The sequence below is a fragment of the Macrobrachium nipponense genome, chromosome 46, assembly GCF_015104395.2.
Source record: "Macrobrachium nipponense isolate FS-2020 chromosome 46, ASM1510439v2, whole genome shotgun sequence".
In the NCBI taxonomy this organism is placed as follows: domain Eukaryota; kingdom Metazoa; phylum Arthropoda; class Malacostraca; order Decapoda; family Palaemonidae; genus Macrobrachium; species Macrobrachium nipponense.
In genome coordinates this window covers 4,189,287-4,209,314 of record NC_061106.1, presented here as the reverse complement: position 1 = coordinate 4,209,314, position 20,028 = coordinate 4,189,287, and the positions used below count along the sequence as shown (strand labels likewise).

Sequence of the window (20,028 nt, the reverse complement as noted above, 5' to 3'; positions counted from 1 at the left end):
TTTTCATAAAAATACTCCATAAACAACATTTGAGGCTAAAGAGTACCCTAAACCTAGTTAAAATACTTACTGTTTGCAAAAACTCTAACAATTTACATCAGAACTATATCAAATATAAAGTGCATCTGAATCAGCATCAAGGAATCAACTGTAATTTCACATGCTTTATCACAACAAAGGTAAGACATTAAGTATGGCACCAAGCAAAAGCAGTGGTTCTCTCTATCCCCGGAAACATCAAATATCATATGCTGTATAGCTAAACCTGTTACAACCTGTTTCTCTACTTCCCATCCACTGTCTCTGACCAGGGGTTAATAGTATCAGGGAAATAACAGATTAATTAATTAATAATACTGTTTTGCAGGCAACATCAATGATAGAAGTAACAGGTAATTCATATGAAGTAAAAGGCTATTGCCAAACAAATCAAGGCCTGAATACTAGGCAAGACAACCATATTTTTCTATTATATTAATCAACCTTCATTGAATTAAGTAACACAGAAAGATTGCTGTAAGTAAAAATGAACAGAAAACAATTGTCAATGCATTTTGTACAAATAAATCTGCAGTACCCTCACGTTACAGAGAAGAAAATACTTTTATCCTCACCTCGTCACCAACCACGTAATCTTTGTCACATTGTACCCACGGTGGAGATGGTTCTGCTTCTTCATCCTGAGTAGGCTGAATTCTCTTATTGTATGCTGCTATCTGTTGTGGAGGTGTAGCAAATCGGCGTGATCCATCAGACATCAAAGATGACTGGAGAATGTGACTTATTTTTAAACGACATTCCTCTAACTCCCGCATAGCATCACGATCCTATAAATGTAAAGCTTAGGAATTTAATATGCCAACATCATTTCTTTATAAATGAAAAATAAAAGTCAAATACTGAGATAACTGAATTTTTAATATTTCAGAATTTAACCCTCTTACGCCGGAGCGGTAAATAAAATATTGTCTCCCGTGTGCCGGAGGGGTTTCGGAGTGAGCGCGGAAGCAGAAAAAATATTTTTTTCAAAAAATCACAGCACGCTTAGTTTTTAAGATTAAGAGTTCATTTTTGGCTCCTTTTTTTGTCATTGCCTAAAGTTTAGTATGCAACCATCAGAAATGAAAAAAATTATCATTATCATATATAAATAATGCGATATATGATAGCGCAAAAACAAAATTTCATATATAATTGTATTCAAATCGCGCTGTGTGCAAAATGGTTAAAGGTAACAAGTTACTTTTTTTTACGTTGTAATGTACACTAAATTGTGATCATTTTGGTATATAACACATTGTAAAACGATAAAAGCAACACAGAGAAAATATTATCACAAAATAATGCATGAATTCGTAACGCGCGGACGTAAACAAATATTTTTTTCAAAAATTTACCATAAATCTAAATATTGTCCTAGAGACTTCCAATTTCTTTCAAAATGAAGACAAATGATTGAATATTACTATACTGTAAAATTATTAGCTTACAATTTCAGTTTTTGACCATATCTGACGAGTTTAAAGTTGACCGAATGTCAAATTTTTTTATACATATATTTTTTATATGTAATTATTTCGGAAATAAGAAAAGCTACAATCTTCAAATATTTTTCGTTTTATTCTACATGAAATTGCGCACATTTTCATATATAAAACTCTATGAAATGCCTAATATGAAACAGAGCAAATATTCCGAGAATGGGACGTACATATTTCGGAGATTTGTGGCGGAGAATCCGCGCGCGGAGAGAAGGAAAGATTTTTTTTTAAATTCACCATAAATCTAAATATTTTGCTAGAGACTTCAAATTTGTTTCAAGATGAAGATAAATGACTGAATATTACTAGACTGTAAGAGTTTTAGCTTACAATTGCGTTTTTTGACCATTTCGGTAGAGTCAAAGTTGACCGAATGTGGTTTTTTTTTCTATTTATCGTGATTTATATGCAAATATTTCAAAAATGAGAAAAGCTACAACCTTCAATTATTTATTGTTGTATTCTACATGAAATTGCGCACATTTTCATATATAAAACTTTATGTAACGGCTAATTTAAAATAGTGCAAACATTACCACAATCGCACGTATGATTTTTTCGGAAGAGTTACCGCGCGGACATAAAATGTTATTTTTTTCATAAATTCACCATAAATCGAAATATTGTGCTAGAGACTTCCAATTTGTTGCAAAATGAAGGTAAATGCTTGATTATTACTAGAATATAAGCGTTTTAGCTTACAATTGCGTTTTTCAACCATTTCGGTAGAGTCAAAGTTGACCGAAGGTTGAAACTTTGGCAAATATCGTTATTTATATGAAAATATCTCAAAACTGATAAAAGCTACAACCATGGGTTGTTTTTAGTTGTATTGTTCATGAAATTGCGCACATTTCCATATATAAAACTTTATATAACGGCTAATTTTAAAATGGTGCAAACATTACCACAATCGCATGTATGATTTTTTTCGGAAGAGTTACCGCGCGGACGTAAGGAAAAAGTTTTTTCATAAATTCACCATAAATCGAAATATTGTACTACAGACTTCCAATTAGTTGCAAAATTAAGGTAAATGATTGAATATTACTAGAATATAAGCATTTTAGCTTACAATTGCGTTTTTCGACCATTTCGGTAGAGTCAAAGTTGACGAAGGTTGAAATTTTGGCAATTATCGTTATTTATATGAAAATATCTCAAAACTGATAAAAGCTACAATCATGAGTATTTTATTGTTGTATTCTACATAAAAATGCGCATATTTTCATATATAATACTTCATGTAACGGCTAATTTACAATGGTACAAAAATTATGTCAAAGTGACGAAATAATTTCAGAGATGTGTCACAGATACTTTTTAGTGCGGCAAGAAAGAAATTTGCGCTTGCGCGCCTGCGTAACGATTGTAAACAAAACAACACCTTGATCCGTGAACTCCCAGCATCCCCCAAGGTGTGTGATTCAAAAGTTTTAGGCTGGTAGGCCTATAAGTATTTTTCCGCGAATTTAAAAAAAACTTTTGTATGTCGACGTTAAATACGTCCAGTCAGCACACGGGAGACAAAAAATGTCGACGTAAAATACGTCCAGTCGGCGTAAGAGGGTTAACATCACTGACCCATATATTTACTTCATGAATATAACTGCTTTACAAATGCATAGTTATCCAAATCCATAATTAACAAACTGCTTCATTAGAGGTATATAAATTGCAATGAAACCATCATTACATGTAGTGAATATTCCCTGATGCGAGTCATTACTTTCTGCTTTCATCAGCAAAGCATTTATGCAATATACTACAAGAAATTCCTTGAAAACATAGAGCTCCCTTTTCTTAAGGGTTTTTGATGTAGGAGAGGCTAATTGGAGAGGGTGCCATGGTAGTGGTTTTCACTCACCTCAGAACTATACCGACACCTTTTAATGAAGGTGAGCGAGCCGGAATATTCTGGCAGGTCCAATTTAGCAGTTCTCTGGTATTATAGCAATATTTTACCTTAGAAATAGTGCTGAAGGAACCTATTTCACTGGGCGACACGGCTTCCTCACCCAGAAAGAGATTTTTCCTACGTCAAAATCCCTTTTTTGCACTGGATACAATATTATTTTAGAACTGTACAACGGAGTGATCTATGAACATGACTGTACTAAAAGATGGTTCTGAAGTCCATCAAGCCTTTCAATTAATACAGAAAGGTGTGGGTCACTTTGAAAAATAAATGTACTATTTCATACTAAGACAAAAATTTAACTAGCATGTTTCATAGCTTACAGATATAGTCATAATATTGTACAACAATACACTGATTTCTGTCCTGGGGTTAGGTGAATACGGCAACTCTAAGCAGGCCAAGGTGGAAAAGGGCATGCACAGCAGTTCTCTGCCCAACCTCTTCACAGCAAAAAGGTTCATACTCTTTTGAATGAGGTATTTGGGGCTTGGTAAACTGGAACTTTGTTAAAGATGAAAGGAGGTCATCTATTTAACCATATCTGCTGAAGGCTGAATAAGTCACTGTCATCTGTGTCTCAACCTCATAAAGAGTTTTGAATAATGGCCAGGGTAGACACTCTTATCACATATAACTCCCTCTGGGTTTAAGTTATTCCAAAGGTAAAGTGAATTATACGTTAAGAGGTATATGTGGCTTATTATTTAATGTAGTAAAAGCCCAAGGGTATTAATGACAAACCTACATTACATGATAAGCTACTACCTTTCTATTAAGCAATTTTCATTGAATGCTTTTGTACACAAGGCATTCACTACTTTAAGACATCTCTAATCTTTTGAAGCCCCTTATATTTCCTGGGATAAAATTCCAAACAATAAGGAATAACCTATTATTTTTGCTCCATTTCATTCTCCTCTGCCAACAATTGTTTCAGCCATTCATTCATTCATAACTCCCATCAGAGGTAGACTCGATCCAAACTAGAACTACACTCCAATATATAGTTAAACACAATAAAAGTCATGGTTTAAAAAAAAAAAGTAAATTTAACAAAGTTCAATTTCCCAGAATAATGAAGCTTTACAAGCCAGGCACCTCAAATCCCATGAATCCTAATGGTCTGCAGTGAAACTGCCTTCTCCTGGAGGGGAGAACTATAGTCTGAAGACATCTGGAGACAGTGTAGACTGCTGAAGCACTATGGTCACTGCTCCAGTGGCTACAAGCCATTTCTGGCAGTCCTCCTGGTAAACAATTTCTGTATGTATGTATGTACAGTAATAACCCAAACTTACGCGTTCCAGACCCCCTCGTGCAAGGGGAATTTTTGTGTTAGTGTGGCACTGCCTCTAAAAGTGCTAATAAATGTTTAATTTTTGCACTTAAACACTAAATATGACCCTAATCATGCTCCCTAAGTATTAAGCTAACTTTTCAATGAAATTAAAGTTACTGTAATTTCATTGAAAAGTTAGCTTAATACATTACCCTTAAAAACAGAAATAAATGGTTGGTAAAAATATAGGAGTTTGTGATGGTTACTACATGCATTCAACATATTCCTCTCTTCTTTCCCCCTTCCAACCCTGATCTATTTTAAGAAGTCTTCTCAACCACTTTTACGAAATTCTTTATTCTGTCGCTTTCTCTTTGTTCTGAAATTCCTTTTCATAAACAAAAAGTGCTTTTTATTTATACTAATACATCTCTTAGTTATTTGTCTGTGTTTTAGAACAGCACATTTACAGTAAAGGTAAAAAGAGATCAATTAAAACTAATCTACCACTAACTACAAGAGAGAGAGAGAGAGAGAGAGAGAGAGAGAGAGAGAGAGAGAGAGAGAGAGAGAGAGAGAGAGAGAGAGAGAGAGAGAGAGAGATTGTCTCTATATAAGTATTAAGGTAACTTTCAAGTTAAATTAAAGTTACTGTAATTACATTTAAAAGTTAGCTTAATACATTACCTATAAAAAAAAGAAATAAATTGTTGGTAAAAATATAGAAGTGTGAAGATTACATATGTAAGGAAACAAGAGGTACAAGGAATTATGGGGATTAGGATGTCTCAAAGACTTGTTAGCCCATCCGAGGAGACATAATGTGCTCACTTATCTCTAGGAGCAGGTTTTACAGTTCATTCACATTGTTCTAATGATTTTGTCTAGCTTTCTTTTCAACTCTTCCACACTGTTGTTACTTACAACTTGGGGTAGCAGTTTATGCCATGTGTCACATATCTGGTATGTGAAGAAGTTCCCGCAAAGTGTTGTATCTCGTCAGCTCTAGTTTTCATCCATTATTTCTTGTCTGGTTTTCGTTTAACATAACTAGATTATGTTTAGTCAGGTTTTGGAAAGCAGAGCAGCAGGTCCTCAATAATGTTCTGTCAAGAACGCAGCTGCAGCAGTTTTGGAGTATTGCCTTGTGGATGGCGATGACAGTAACAACAGACTTAAATTTTTGGCAGCAGGTGTTGACTGTTGAGGAGGACATCAATCCAGTTCCTAAGGACAAGGTGGTGGCTAACCCATAGCCCCCTGTTAAGAAGTATTCTTCCGTGGCAGCTTCAAAGCTGTCGCATCGAACATTGTGATGTTTGATGGTTGGCCTTGAGGATTTTGGATTGTGGTTCTTACTGTTTTCAGTGTATTTCTACTAGTATTGGTTGGTAATGAGCAAGTGTGTGGCTCTTTTGTATACTATCTTTTATTATTGCATTTTATTATTCTGCTGTCAACTTGAAGTGTATTGTTTATATTTTATTATTACATTAGTACTGATGCTGGTTTTATTATGATTGTAATAGTATTGCTGCTGGTTTAGATTTTGTCTTATTTTGTTATTTGATGCTGTGGAACTGAAAGGTATTTAAATGTTTAACTTATTTGGAGTTTATATTACATTCTGTATGCTTAATTGCGATAACTGTCATTGATTTTTGACGTATGCTTTCTAAAACCTGTACTCATTGTACATATTTAATACAATTTTTGTAGAATAAACTAGCATTAAGGCATTTCAAGTACTTTTTTTAACACCCAACCCTTTGGTTATTGCAGTCCATCAGTCCACTCCAGTCCACTTTTTTAGAATTTATTGAACCTGACAGACATGGGAAAAAGTGGTCATGACACTATTTTTCTTATGCCTTTCAGTATTTTGAATGTTTCTATCAGTTGTCCTCGCACGTTTCTAGGCCATACATGATCAGATTCTCTAGTCGTCTTTGGTAGCCTATTTGCCTGATGGATGGAATTAATTTTGGGGCTCTTGCTTGTATCCCTTCTAATCTATCTAATGTCTTTTCTTAAGTGTTGGTGACCAAAACTACTGCATATTCAAGATGAGGTCTAACTATTGATATGCAGAGCTGCGGCACCATTTCCTTGTTTCTGTATTTGAACTGCCTCTTTATGTATCCTGCTAGTTTCTGTGCCTTCTTTTCAGCTTTTATGTACTGTTTTGTGGATTTTAAATCCTTGGTAATGATAACTCCAAGGTCCTCTTCTTGTTCTACACTATTTATGTCATTCCCAAGCAGCATGTAGTTGGTATGAGGGTTGTTTGTTCCTATTTGTAACACTTTACACTTATCCACATTAAAAGGCATTTGCCATCTTTTTTACCACTCTCCTATTTTCTTTAGATCAATTCTCAAATCAATTTTCTATTGTCTCTGGGTCTGCTGCATTTACACCTAGTTTGGCGTCATTTACCAATTTGGCTATCCTGCTAGTTAATCCTACGTCAATGTCATTAATATAAATAAAAAAACAAGAGTGGGCCAAGGACAGCACCCTGAGGAACTCCACTTGTCACATCTACCTATTCTGATTCTTCACCGTTTATTATGACTCTGCTTTCTATTAGTTAGCCAGTCTTTGATCCAGTCTGCTATTTCCCCTACAATTCCTAAAGCTCTAACTTTTGTCATTAGTTTCATGTGTGGAACATCGTCAAAGGCCTTTTGAAAATAAATCTAAGTAGAGTATATATATATATATTGCTCTACTACTGTCATAAAAACCGAGCATGTCATGAAAAACTCCAAGAGGTTTGATAGGCAGGATCTGTTTTCTCTGAAGCCGTGTTGACTGTTTAACAACAGGTTGTTTCTATCAATGTGATCCACAATCTGATCTGCAATTATGGACACAAAAATCTTACAAGGGACCAACATCAGACCGATTGGTCTATAATTTCCTAGCTCTTCTCTCGAGCTTTTTAGTAAAATGGGGGCACATTACCTAGTTTCCATTCTTTGGGTGCCTTTTGTTGTTCTGTAGAGTTTATATAGGTGAGGAACTATCTCCTCTTTTAACTCTTTAATTTCTCTTGGATGAATCCCATCTGGGCCAGGAGATTTGAACTTGCTTAGTTTTTCGATTTTGTTTTTAATGTCTTTTTCTGTAAATATTAGTTTGTTAACCCTTTACTGCCGACTGGACGTATTTTACGTCGACATTTTTTGTCTCTCGGGTGCCGACTGGACGTATTTTACGTCGACATACAAAAGTTTTTTAAAAATTCGCGGAAAAATACTTTTAGGCCTACCAGCCTAAAACTCTTGAATCACGCTCCTTGGGGGATGCTGGGAGTTCACGGATCAAGGTGTTGTTTTGTTTACAATCATTACACAGGCGCGCAAGCGCGAATTTCTTTCTTGCCGCACTAAAAAATATCTGTGACACATCTCGGAAATTATTTTGTCACTGACATAATTTTTGTACCATTTTAAATTAGCCGTTACATGGAGTATTATATATGAAAATGTGCGCATTTTTATGTAGAATACAACAAAAAAATACTCATGATTGTAGCTTTTATCAGTTTTGAGATATTTTCATATAAATAACAATAATTGCCAAAATTTCAACCTTCAGTCAACTTTGACTATGTAAATGGTCAAAAAACGCAATTGTAAGCTAAAACTCTTATATTTTAGTAATATTCAATCATTTACCTTAATTTTGCAACTAATTGGAAGTCTCTAGCACAATATTTTGATTTATGGTGAATTTATGAAAAAACTTTTTCCTTACGTCCGCACGGTAACTCTTCCGAAAAAAATCATACATGCGATTGTGGTAATGTTTGCACCATTTTAAATTACCCGTTACATAAAGTTTTATATATGAAAATGTGCGCAATTTCATGCACAATACAACTAAAAACAACCCATGGTTGTAGCTTTTACCAATTTTGAAATATTTTCATATAAAAAATGATGTGACAAATTTTCAACCTTCGGTCAACTTTGACTCTACCGAAATGGTAAAAAAACGCAATTGTAAGCTAAAACGCTTATATTACAGTAATAATCAAGCATTTACCTTCATTTGGCAACAAATTGGTAGTCTCTAGCACAATATTTTGATTTATGGTGAATTTATGAAAAAAATAACATTTTATTTACGTCCGCGCGGTAACTCTTCCGAAAAAATCATACGTGCAATTGTGGTAATGTTTGCACCATTTTAAATTAGCCGTTACATAAAGTTTTATATAAGAAAATGTGCGCAATTTCATGTAGAATACAACAAAAAATAATTGAAGGTTGTAGCTTTTCTTATTTATGAAATATTTGCATATAAATCACGATAACTAGAAAAAAAACCCCGTTCGGTCAACTTTGACTCTACCGAAATGGTCGAAAAATGTTATTGTCATGATACAATAAAGTTTGTTCATACTTACCTGGCAGATATATATATATAGCTGTATTCTCCGAAGTCCGACAGAATTTCAAAACTCCCGGCACACGCCTGATATCCGCTGGGAGGCGGATATCAGGAACCATTCCCATTTTCTATTCAGATTTTTCATACCACTGTCCCCTGAGGGGAGGTGGGTGGGTACCTAATATATCTGCCAGGTAAGTATGAACAAACTTTATTGTATTATGACAATAACATTTTGTTCATGAAACTTACCTGTCAGATATATAGCTGAATCCCACCATTGGAGGTGGGAAGGGACAGAATAGAAGGATTTTAGGAAACAAATTACATGCAGATGATTGAACATCTTGGTTCCTTACCTATTAGCATAGCTGACTTCGTGATTACTGTCACCCAAGTCTGCTTCTGCTTTACTAGAGTCTCCAGCAAGGTAGTGACCTATGTAGCTGGTGAGCTCTAGATGATCTGTCAACGGAAGCGTGACCACAATGTGACTAGACCATATTGACCATACTGTGGGGGCAACAAAGCTAAAAATCACCACCTGACCTAACCTATCAAAGTTAGTCCCATAACTTCTAGGCTAAAGAAAGGGAAAGCGCCTCAAGCGACCGACCCTTCACAGTTAAAAGCACACCTATCCCTTTTCTATAGGATAGGATTCGTGCTGCTTCCTGCCCCCAATAATATTTCTACGGATATGTATGGTCCTAGCGACTCGCAGATCTCATATGTCGTCTTCACATCCCGCCGGGAGTGTGAAGCGAACACAGAGTTGCTTCGCTCAAACATGGCACTCAGGATATTACTGAGTGTCATGCTCTGTTGAAATGCTTCCGAGGCCGCGCCCTCACCTCGTGAGCATTCAGTTTAAAAGATTTCAAATCTTTGTTCAACCATAATGAATGAGCCTCTTTAAAAGAACTCCTTAACCATAACGCCAGGGCGTTCTTCGACATGGGCAAGTCTGGTCTTTTTACGGAACACCGCAGATTGTCCAAATGACCTCGACTTTCTTTAGTTTTATCAAGATAAAACTTGAGAGTCCCGACAGGGCACAGGACTCTCTGTGGCTCTTGCCCAATAATTTGTTCCATCCCCTTGATCTCCAGGCCTCTGGGCCAAGGGTAAGACGGGTTTTCGTTCTTAGCAAGAACGGGAGGCTTAGATGACGCACCGAATTATGTCCTCTAAAGCCAAAACCTCTGATGATGGATAAAACCTAACTAACCCTCTTTGCCGTAGCTAGAGTGGTTAGAAAATTAGCCTTTCTGGTCACGTGTAGTAAGTTTGCAGAAAGGAGAGGTTCGAAATGCTTTGACATCAGGAACTTCAGACTACGTCTAAGTTCCATGCCGGAAGCTTCGATCTAGACAATTTTAAGATTTCCACAGACCTCAAAGATCGTGAAGGGCTTTGTTGTCTGACAGATCCAAATATCTGAGCCTAGAGGCCGTCAACAACATATTTCCGTATTCTACAATAGTTGGGACTGCTAGCTTCTCCCATTCTTCAGACGGAAAAGGAAGACGGTAAAGTAATTCACAGAGGTCGAGGTGGAGGAAAAGTTATTCTTCCTGCACTCATTCAGACTCAGAGCGGAGAGGTTTTAGGTACCTCTCGAAGTGAGGCTGTTAGAGCAGACTGATTCTCTCGGGAAGGGTCCTTGGAAAGTGCTCTCTGAAGGACGTGACCTCTGTGAATCCAGCCTCTCGAAGGCCAACATGGGGCGATCCGCGTCTTTCTCGCTCCCTCTGACGCCAGCGATTATCTTATTATATTTCCTAAGCTTTTGAATAGGGGAAAAGAGACTCACCAACTATCCCCATTCCATACTATAGGATGGCGTCTATTGCTACCGCTCTCGGATCGATAATAAGGGAGCAACGTAGAGGAAGCTTCTTCGTCTTCAATATTGCGAAGAAATCTACGAAAGGACGTCCCCAAAGTCTCCACAACTCTCGACATACTTCTAAGCGAGGATTACTCAGACGTCAGTAGTTGCTGCCGTCGATCGAGAAGATCCGCACGGACGTGCAATCGTGTAACGAACCTCTTGAGGATGGTTACGTTCCGTGCCTATGCCGATAACCATCTCTCTCTTCTTGGGATATGAGAGAGCTGCGGAATTATCTGAGATGATTTGGACCACTCAACCAAAAATTCACTCTTCGAGGAACTGGAGAGCCAACCAAATTGCTTCCAATTCTTTTAGATTATGTGCCAGGACCTCTGTACCTCTGTCCGGATGCCTGGCACCCTCTCGGTACCACCTGAGGTGATCCTCAACCCATTGAGAGATGTTTAGAATTATTTCTAGATCTTTGATGTTATTTCAGTTCTCCTGTAGGAAAAACTGTAGAGGTCTGAATTGCAGTCTATTCAGGGAAACAAGCTTCTCCAGCGAGGAAATGGTCCCCAGCAGACTCATCCATTCCCTCACTAAGCATGCTTCCTTCCCTAATAAGACTGCACTTTGCATAAGCAGGAGAGCATTATTATAGTGCTATGCCGCGGTAGACTCGTACAGAATTCTGTTACAGTGCGGTAACCAGCGCCGAACAGGTCTAAGAGATATCTCTGTTGAAAATTTCTTAGTAAAAGGAAGTCGTGTTTATTCATGATTACTAGAAATCCCCTCAACCCGAGGCTAAAGTCCATGATTGTAGGGCAGAGATACGGTTCGTCAGTCAATCCCGCGGGAGAGAGAGACGTAACCGACTGCGTACAACAGCGAGCTACCTGATACTAAGTTGGTGACAGACTGACAGTTACAGCAGCTTACGTTCACCTTCTCGCAGTATTATGCCGAGTTTCCAGCTATTCTATTCTACTAAGGAATAGATTTTCCACTATTTGAACAGAAACTCTCAAGTTGGCATATTTAAGCGAAACAGAATTCGCTAAATACAGAAGCTGATTTTGTGTTGTCGTAACACTAGGCTTAATTAACCAAATGTTAAATCGGAAACTCCTGGAAAGTTGCCGGGAGTACCGATTAAATATACTGCATCATCCACAATGACAGCAGCCTTCTATTGTCGTCTCGCACTCTTCGCTAGATGCAGACGCTGAGTTGGTGTTGTTGTAACTATACCTTTTAGCGTTGTCCTTACACCGGAAACTCCTGGAAGTTTGCAGGCAGGACCGATTAAATACACTTACAATAACAGTCCTTTCGGTTGCCATCTGTAGAGGTAACTACGATATGCGTATATGACTTGAACCCTACATTAGTAATATGACGCAAAGATAAAATACGTAAGTATTGTAGTCACTTGAACATCTAATTCTCTACTACATTCTTTCCTTGACGAGGAAGAGAGAGAGAATGGAAATCAACTGTCTTCGTTCTTTTTGGCAAGAGAACGAATTAATATTATTTGAATGGAGATACTCAAGTGTGAACCGAGGATCGAAAAGGACAGTTCAAGCTTCTTATGATATTGGACACAAGACTTCATGGACGTAGTCTACAAGTCTTTTTCCTGGATGAGCCTCTGACTAATGAATGAGAGCTCTTTCGAATTTTGTTAATGAGAGCTTATCCGCTTATGCGATAAAATGTTATTAAGCATATAGTCTTCCCGATTCCCGCAGAAATCGAGGAAGGAGCAGGATTCCTGATCAGAGACTGGGTTTACGACAGGTAGGACCTTAATGTTCCCCTTCGGCAGCGCAGTCCCGAAAGCAGACGAGGCGTTTTATGACACCGAAATCTGCTTACAGTTTTCCTGGAATTCATCAAGTCATGGATTCTATTGAACGCTCCCTTCGTAGAAAGCGAAGTAGACATCTTGACGAGACCAAACTCCTTCCTCTTCTTCGACAACGCCCTCTTGAAGAGCGTTCTTGCAGGAATCCTGCCGAACGTCTTGATGCGTAGGACGCCTATCGTTCTGAAGAACGTCCTGGCAAGTGCTCTGCCGAGCAACATGACGTAAAGGATGCCGAGCGTCTTCAAAAGCGTCCTCGCTAGCGTCCTGGCGAGCGTCCAGATGTGTAAGACATCGAGCGTCTTCCAAAAAGCTTATCAAAGTTTATGACGTCGAGTGTCTTCCAGAGCGTCCTGATGAGCGTCTCTTCGTGTAGGACGTCGAGCATCTGCAAAAGCTTCCTCACGTCTCAATGCGTAGGACGTTGAGTGTCTTCAAGAGACGTCCTCGCGAGAGTCTTACCGAGCGTATTGGTGCATAGAACACAAGGGTTCTGAACGGCATCTCAGAGAGGATCTTGTCGAGCGCCCTGATGCATGAAAGGCCACCCGAGAGGCATCCTGGAGAGCCGCACGCTGCTCCTGAAGTGTGAGAGCACTATAAGAAGACGTACGGCTATCGTCTTCAAGACGGCCTTAAAGACCTTCGTTACCTTCTAACAAAGACGGTGGCCGCCTGTGCGACATCTTGCGTCTTTGTAATACAAATGAACATATCCAGAAACGCGCTCAAAAAAGGAACGCCGAGCATTCTGAAAGGCATCCTCCCGAGGTGCTTGCCGATCGTCCTGATTGCATTCTTTGAGCGTCTTGAAGAGCGTCCGGAAAAGGAGAGCGACGAATATCAAGGGAAGCATCATAGTGAATGACGTGCATCAACACAAGTAACCTGAGAGGCTTCCTAGCGAGGGGAGAGCCGCTCATGAAACGCGAGCGTCCTAAGCAGAATTAAATATTTAAACGAGAAGCAATCTTTCATGATTCGTGCACGTGCACGATCTTTGGCAGCCTTGGAAGCGTCTTCAGGTCCTGCCGAAGGGACGCCAGATCAGTGGGGGGTTCCCGTAACCCTCCTTCGGTTTTCAACTTGCCCCCTCCCTGGTCCTGGGAGTCCGACAGAGGTCTAGACCTAGAGGCGTTATAGGACCGATCTGACGCCCCCTCCACAACACTAGGGGCAAAATCAACATCACTACACTCACAACACTGATTGGAGAGCGAGCACTTTATATTCCAAGATTACTTGATGTAATCCATCATAATAGAAAGGGCATTACCTCTCACAGACACTTCCGCTAGGCCCGTAAGCCATACCACAGGGTTAGGCAAAATAAAGTCTACAGGAGGTTAGTAGGTTCATTATCCTAACTTCTGTTTACTGTGGAGGAAGACGACCTGATTCTATTACGCTCTAATTTGCATACATACGAATCATACGTCTTCTTTCGGAATCAGTCAACATTACACTAATTACATTGATCTTTCAACAAAGAAAACATGTAAACGTCATGTATACTAAGCGAGTGTCTACCGAAGGTTTTGGTAGCCTCACCTTACCCCTTGCAGACAACAAAGTCTGAAACTAGGCTAACTAGATTCAGACATCATGTGCAATGAAAAAATTTAAATTAATTTATGATAGCGTATGCCTAGCCACAAATCCAAGTCAATCATTCAAAAAATAATTAGGATACTTAAGCGGCTAATGAAGTTTCAAAATCCTAGGTGAAGGTAATGGAAACAGGTGTTTCCACTACCGGCGACAGAGAAAAATCTGAACAGAAAATGGGAATGGTTCCTGATATCCGCCTCCCAGCGGCGGGAATGGGTACTAACCACCTGGCCGCCCACCGCGTGTGCCGGGAGTTTTGAAATTCTGTCGGACTTCGGAGAATACAGCTATATATATATCTGACAGGTAAGTTTCATGAACAAAACGCAATTTTAAGCTAAAACTCTTACAGTCTAGTAATATTCAGTCATTTATCTTCATCTTGAAACAAATTCGAAGTCTCTAGCACAATATTTAGATTTATGGTGAATTAAAAAAAAAAAACTTTCCTTCCCTCCGCGCGCGGATTCTCCGCCACAAATCTCCGAAATGCGTACGTCCCATTCTCGGAATACTTGCTCCATTTCATATTAGGCATTTCATAGAATTTTATACATGAAAATGTGCGCAATTTCATTTAGAATAAAATGAAAAATATTTGAAGGTTGTAGCTTTTCTTATTTCCGAAATAATTGCATATAAAAATATATATATAAAAAATTCTACATTCGGTCAACTTTAACTCGTCAGATATGGTTGAAAACTGGAATAAGGACTGGAAGCAGACCTCATTCATTCTCTAATGAAGAGAGCAAAGGTGAAACTGTCCCAAAGGGAGGCTTCTACATTGATAACAGACACACCAAAGATGACTAGTTATGCTGAACTGGTTGTTACCAAAACGGGAACACTGGAGAAGTGGAGTTCATACTTCTCATTGATATCCATCCTAACAGATTGAACATATATTCAGTGAGATCCTACGATCAAACCAGGAGCATAGTCTCTCATATTCGAACTCTGAAGAGTAGATTCCATAGAGTTCTCTTATTCCTGCAGTCATCCAGGAGTAACCAAGGAAGTAGAGGGGAAAAAAGAAGAGAGGAGGATTAACTTCTCTTGCCCGCTCTTCTCAGAACCAACGGTGAGGGTGACTGCACAGATTAGGAAAATGTATTCACCTTAGCAAAATATGCTTCCTAAAGGGAGATCACATGTTCTCCTTACCAAATGGAGCATTCTCTTCCTAAAACTAGTTTGTTCGTGCAAATGTGAAAGAGAATTGAGTGGAGCTGAATGCGCCAAAAGTTGGCAAGAACTTGTCACGTCTTGTTATGCATCTCTCTTCTCTGTGATCAAATCTCATGAAGAGGACTACATAGATAACCTCCTCCTAGCTCCTCAAGATGTTTTGGCCTGAGGGACAGCAACATCGACCTTGGCACCTGAAGAAGAGCCATTCCTGGCTTTCACAGGTGGGTCCGAGTCACCAACGTGGCTTAGTCCCTTCTCTCGCCCTGTGCCACTGTCACGATGGAGAAAAGACTCCCCATCACTGACTGTGGGTGTACGAGCCCCTTTTGAGGTTGTGCACTCAGAGAGAGTCGCGAATGATTACCAGACACAGCCCCATTCAATGAGAAGCACCCTTGGAACCAGAGACTGCAGAATGACATGGGTCCGAACTCCTGGGACTCCTGAGACTCCTGAGACACTAGACCCTGGGGGCAGCATCACAGTTCCCACTCCTAAGGGAGCAGATAAGCCAAGAGAGAGCCAGCTACTTCCCCATGGGGGGAAGATGCAGACTCTTAGATGTCTTGAGGGAGACTTCATAGGGAGCAGAAGCTACCTTCCTCTTCTTAGGTTGGGAAGCCTTCGAAGAGGGAGGTGGGGAGTGTAACAGTAATTGCTTTATAGCAAAGAAAGATAAAGGAAAGGAAAACGCATTTTCGAGAGGTTCGGCAGCAAGGAGGTTTTCGCACCCGTGTTGGAGGCGCCTGTTCTCATGATGGTTCTAGAATCGGCAGGAGTTTTGTGGAACTTGACAGGCGCCGAAGTGTCATGAGAAACGCAGCGACTTCTGATGCAATACTTTGTCAAGAAACTTCTAAATCGTTCCAGTAATCTCGGGAGTCTGTGACGTTCGGCGTAGGCTCCGCCCCCAGAACGCCATATAAATACGACGGACGAAGTAGGAGAAGAGAGATCATCAGTTAGTCACAGAGTAAGAGATCATTAGTAAGAGTCACAGATCAGATCAGTGAGAGCTCAGCAACAGAGATCAGAGATCATCCGAGAGAGATAAAAGAAGAAGGAACCGACTGTGATGGTAATTGCTTCCTAGCAAAGAAAGATAAAGGAAAGGAAAACGCATTTTCGAGAAGTTCGGCAGCAAGGAGGCGTTAGCGCATTGTGTTGGAGATGCCTGTTATCATGATGTTTCTAGAATTGGCAGGAGTGTTGTGGAACTCATCAGGCGCCGTCGTGACGTGAGAAACGCAGCGATTTCTGATGCAATACCTCGTCTAGATTCATCTAAGAAGTTCTAGTAATCTAGGGAGTCTGTGACGTTCGCCGTAGGCTCCGCCCCCAGAGTGCCGTATAGATACGATGGTCGTAGCAGCAGGAGTGGACGACCGAGTTATCTCGACGTTGAGCAGACTTCAGAGAAGGAAATGTCCTGCTAGAGGTTTTTGGGAGTTCCTGACTTTCAAGTATCGAGAGTAGACTTTATTTTCTGCAATACGGAGTAATGAGGACGTCTGGAATCGCCGTTCCCCTTTTGTGAAGCCACCGTTTCGAGTCACTAAACTAAGCAGCAAGTATTTGAATTACCTCACTGTTCCCCGGTTCATGCAGCGTAAGATTCTATTTTTTTATTAAATAGGAGATACCATTCTGCATTTACCTTAGTTAGTAAGCTTGTAAATAAACCTTTGTTGTGTTAGTGTTTCTTTCTATATTCGTAAACCCAGTTTCAACTGTTGGTGTTGAAATATTTTTTTATTTATTTATTTCATATCGAACCTGAAGCGGACCTGTCTCAGAGGCCGTAACATTGTGGCGACCTTGCTTAGGCTGTCGACACTTTAACAGTTTGAAACGAAGAATATAGAAAGAACCAGAATGAGTGAGATGGTGAAAGAGTTTATTGAGTCAGGCAAGCTCCTAGGTCTAGAGGGGATTGATCTCCTTGAGTATGTTGAGAAGAAAGAAAGAGAAAAGTATGAGAGAGATGAAAGAGCGGCTGAGAGAGAAGTAATGAAAATGCAGCAAGAGAGAGAAGCAATGAAGATGCAGCAAGAGAGGGAGAAGTAATGAAAATGCAGCAAGAGAGAGAAATGTTGGTAATGCAGCAGGAAGAGAGAGAGAAAGAGCGTATGCATTGAAGATGCAGCAAGAGAGGGAGAAGTAATGAAAATGCAGCAAGAGAGAGAAATGTTGGTAATGCAGCAGGAAGAGAGAGAGAAAGAGCGTATGCATGAGTTGGAAATTGCTCGGTTAAGGGAAAGTACTCATAACAGTCGGTCAGGCAAGAACGAAAACGAAGCTGATACGTTAGCTATGAGTGCAGTGCTAAAATTAGTACCTAAGTTTGATGAGGAAGATGTTACAACATATTTCATGCGTTCTGAGAAGTTAACCCTTAAACGCCGAAGCGGTAAAAAAAAAATGTCTCCCGTGTGCCGGAGACGTTTCAGAGTGAGCGCGGGAGCGGAAAAAATATTTTTTTCAAAAAATCATAGCGCGCTTAGTTTTGAAGATTAAGAGTTTATTTTTGACTCATTTTTTTGTCATTGCCTGAAGTTTTGTATGCAACCATCAAAAATGAAAAAAATTATCATTATCATATATAAATAATGCGATATATGATAGCGCAAAAACGAAATTTCATATATAATTGTATTCAAATCGCGCTGTGCGCAAAACGGTTGAAGGTAACAAGTTACTTTTTTTCGTTGTAATGTACACTAAATTGCGATCATTTTGGTATATAACAAATTGTAAAACTATAAAAGCAACACAGAGAAAATATTATCACAAAATAATGCATGAATTCGTAACGTGCAGACGTAAACATTTTTTTTTCAAAAATTCACCATAAATCTAAATATTGTCCTAGAGACTTCCAATTTCTTTCAAAATGAAGACAAATGATTGAATATTACTATACTGTAAGAATATTAGCTTACAAATGCAGTTTTCGACCATATCTGACGAGTTAAAGTTGACCGAATGTCGAATTTTTTTATATATATTTTTTATATGCAATTATTTCGGAAATAAGAAAAGCTACAACTTTCAAATATTTTTAGTTTTATTCTACATAAAATTGCGCACATTTTCATATATAAAACTCTATGAAATGCCTAATATGAAACGGAGCAAATATTCCGAGAATGGGACTTACGCATTTCGGAGATTTGTGGCGGAGAATCCGCGCGCGGAGGGAAGGAAAGTTTTTTTATAAAATTCACCATAAATTTAAATATTGTGCTAGAGACTTCAAATTTGTTTCACGATGAAGATAAATGACTGAATATTACTAGACTGTAAGAGTTTTATCTTACAATTGCGTTTTTCGACCATTTCGGTAGAGTCAAATTTGACCGAACGTGGTTTTTTTCTATTTATCGTGATTTATATGCAAATATTTCGAAAATGAGAAAAGCTACAACTTCAACTATTTTTTGTTGTATTATACATGAAATTGCGCACATTTTCATATATAAAACGTTATGTAACGGCTAATTTAAAATGGTGCAAACATTACCACAATCGCACGTATGATTTTTTCGGAAGAGTTATCGCGCGGACGTAAAGAAAATGTTATTTTTTTCATAAATTCACCATAAATCAAAATATTGTGCTAGAGACTTCCAATTTGTTGCAAAATGAAGGTAAATGCTTAAATATTACTAGAATATAAGCGTTTTAGCTTACAATTGCGTTTTTCGACCATTTCGGTAGAGTCAAAATTGACCAAAGGTTGAAAATTTGTCACTTATCATTTTTTATATGAAAATATTTCAAAATTGATAAAAGCTACAACCATGGGTTGTTTTTAGTTGTATTGTGCATGAAATTGCGCACATTTTCATATATAAAACTTTATGTAACGGCTAATTTAAAATGGTGCAAACATTACCACAATCGCATGTATGATTATTTTCGGAAGAGTTACCGCGCGGACGTAAGGAAAAAGTTTTTTCATAAATTCACCATAAATCGAAATATTGTGCTAGAGACTTCCAATTAGTTGCAAAATTTAAGTTAAACGATTGAATATTACTAAAATATAAGTTTTAGCTACAATTGCGTTTTTCGACCATTTCGGTAGAGTCAAAGTTGTCCGAAGGTTGAAATTTTGGCACTTATCGTTATTTATATGAAAATATCTCAAAACTGATAAAAGCTACAATCATGAGTATTTTTTTGCTGTATTCTACATAAAAATGCGCACATTTTCATATATAATACTCCATGTAACGGCTAATTTAAAATGGTAAAAAAATTATGTCAAAGTGACGAAATAATTTCCGAGATGTGACACAGATACTTTTTAGTGCGGCAAGAAAGAAATTCGCGCTTGCGCGCCTGCGTAACGATTGT

General features: G+C 38.6%; 1 protein-coding gene across 1 annotated transcript in view; it reads right to left on the bottom strand.

The window, feature by feature from the left end:
• LOC135214735 (actin-related protein 8-like) overlaps positions 1–20,028 on the bottom strand; it is a gene marked incomplete in the record, with an annotated part of 206,757 nt that overhangs the window by 160,818 nt on the left and 25,911 nt on the right. The window contains 1 exon segment of the mRNA XM_064249074.1: positions 615–827. Coding sequence (XP_064105144.1) covers positions 615–827 — 213 coding nt within the window.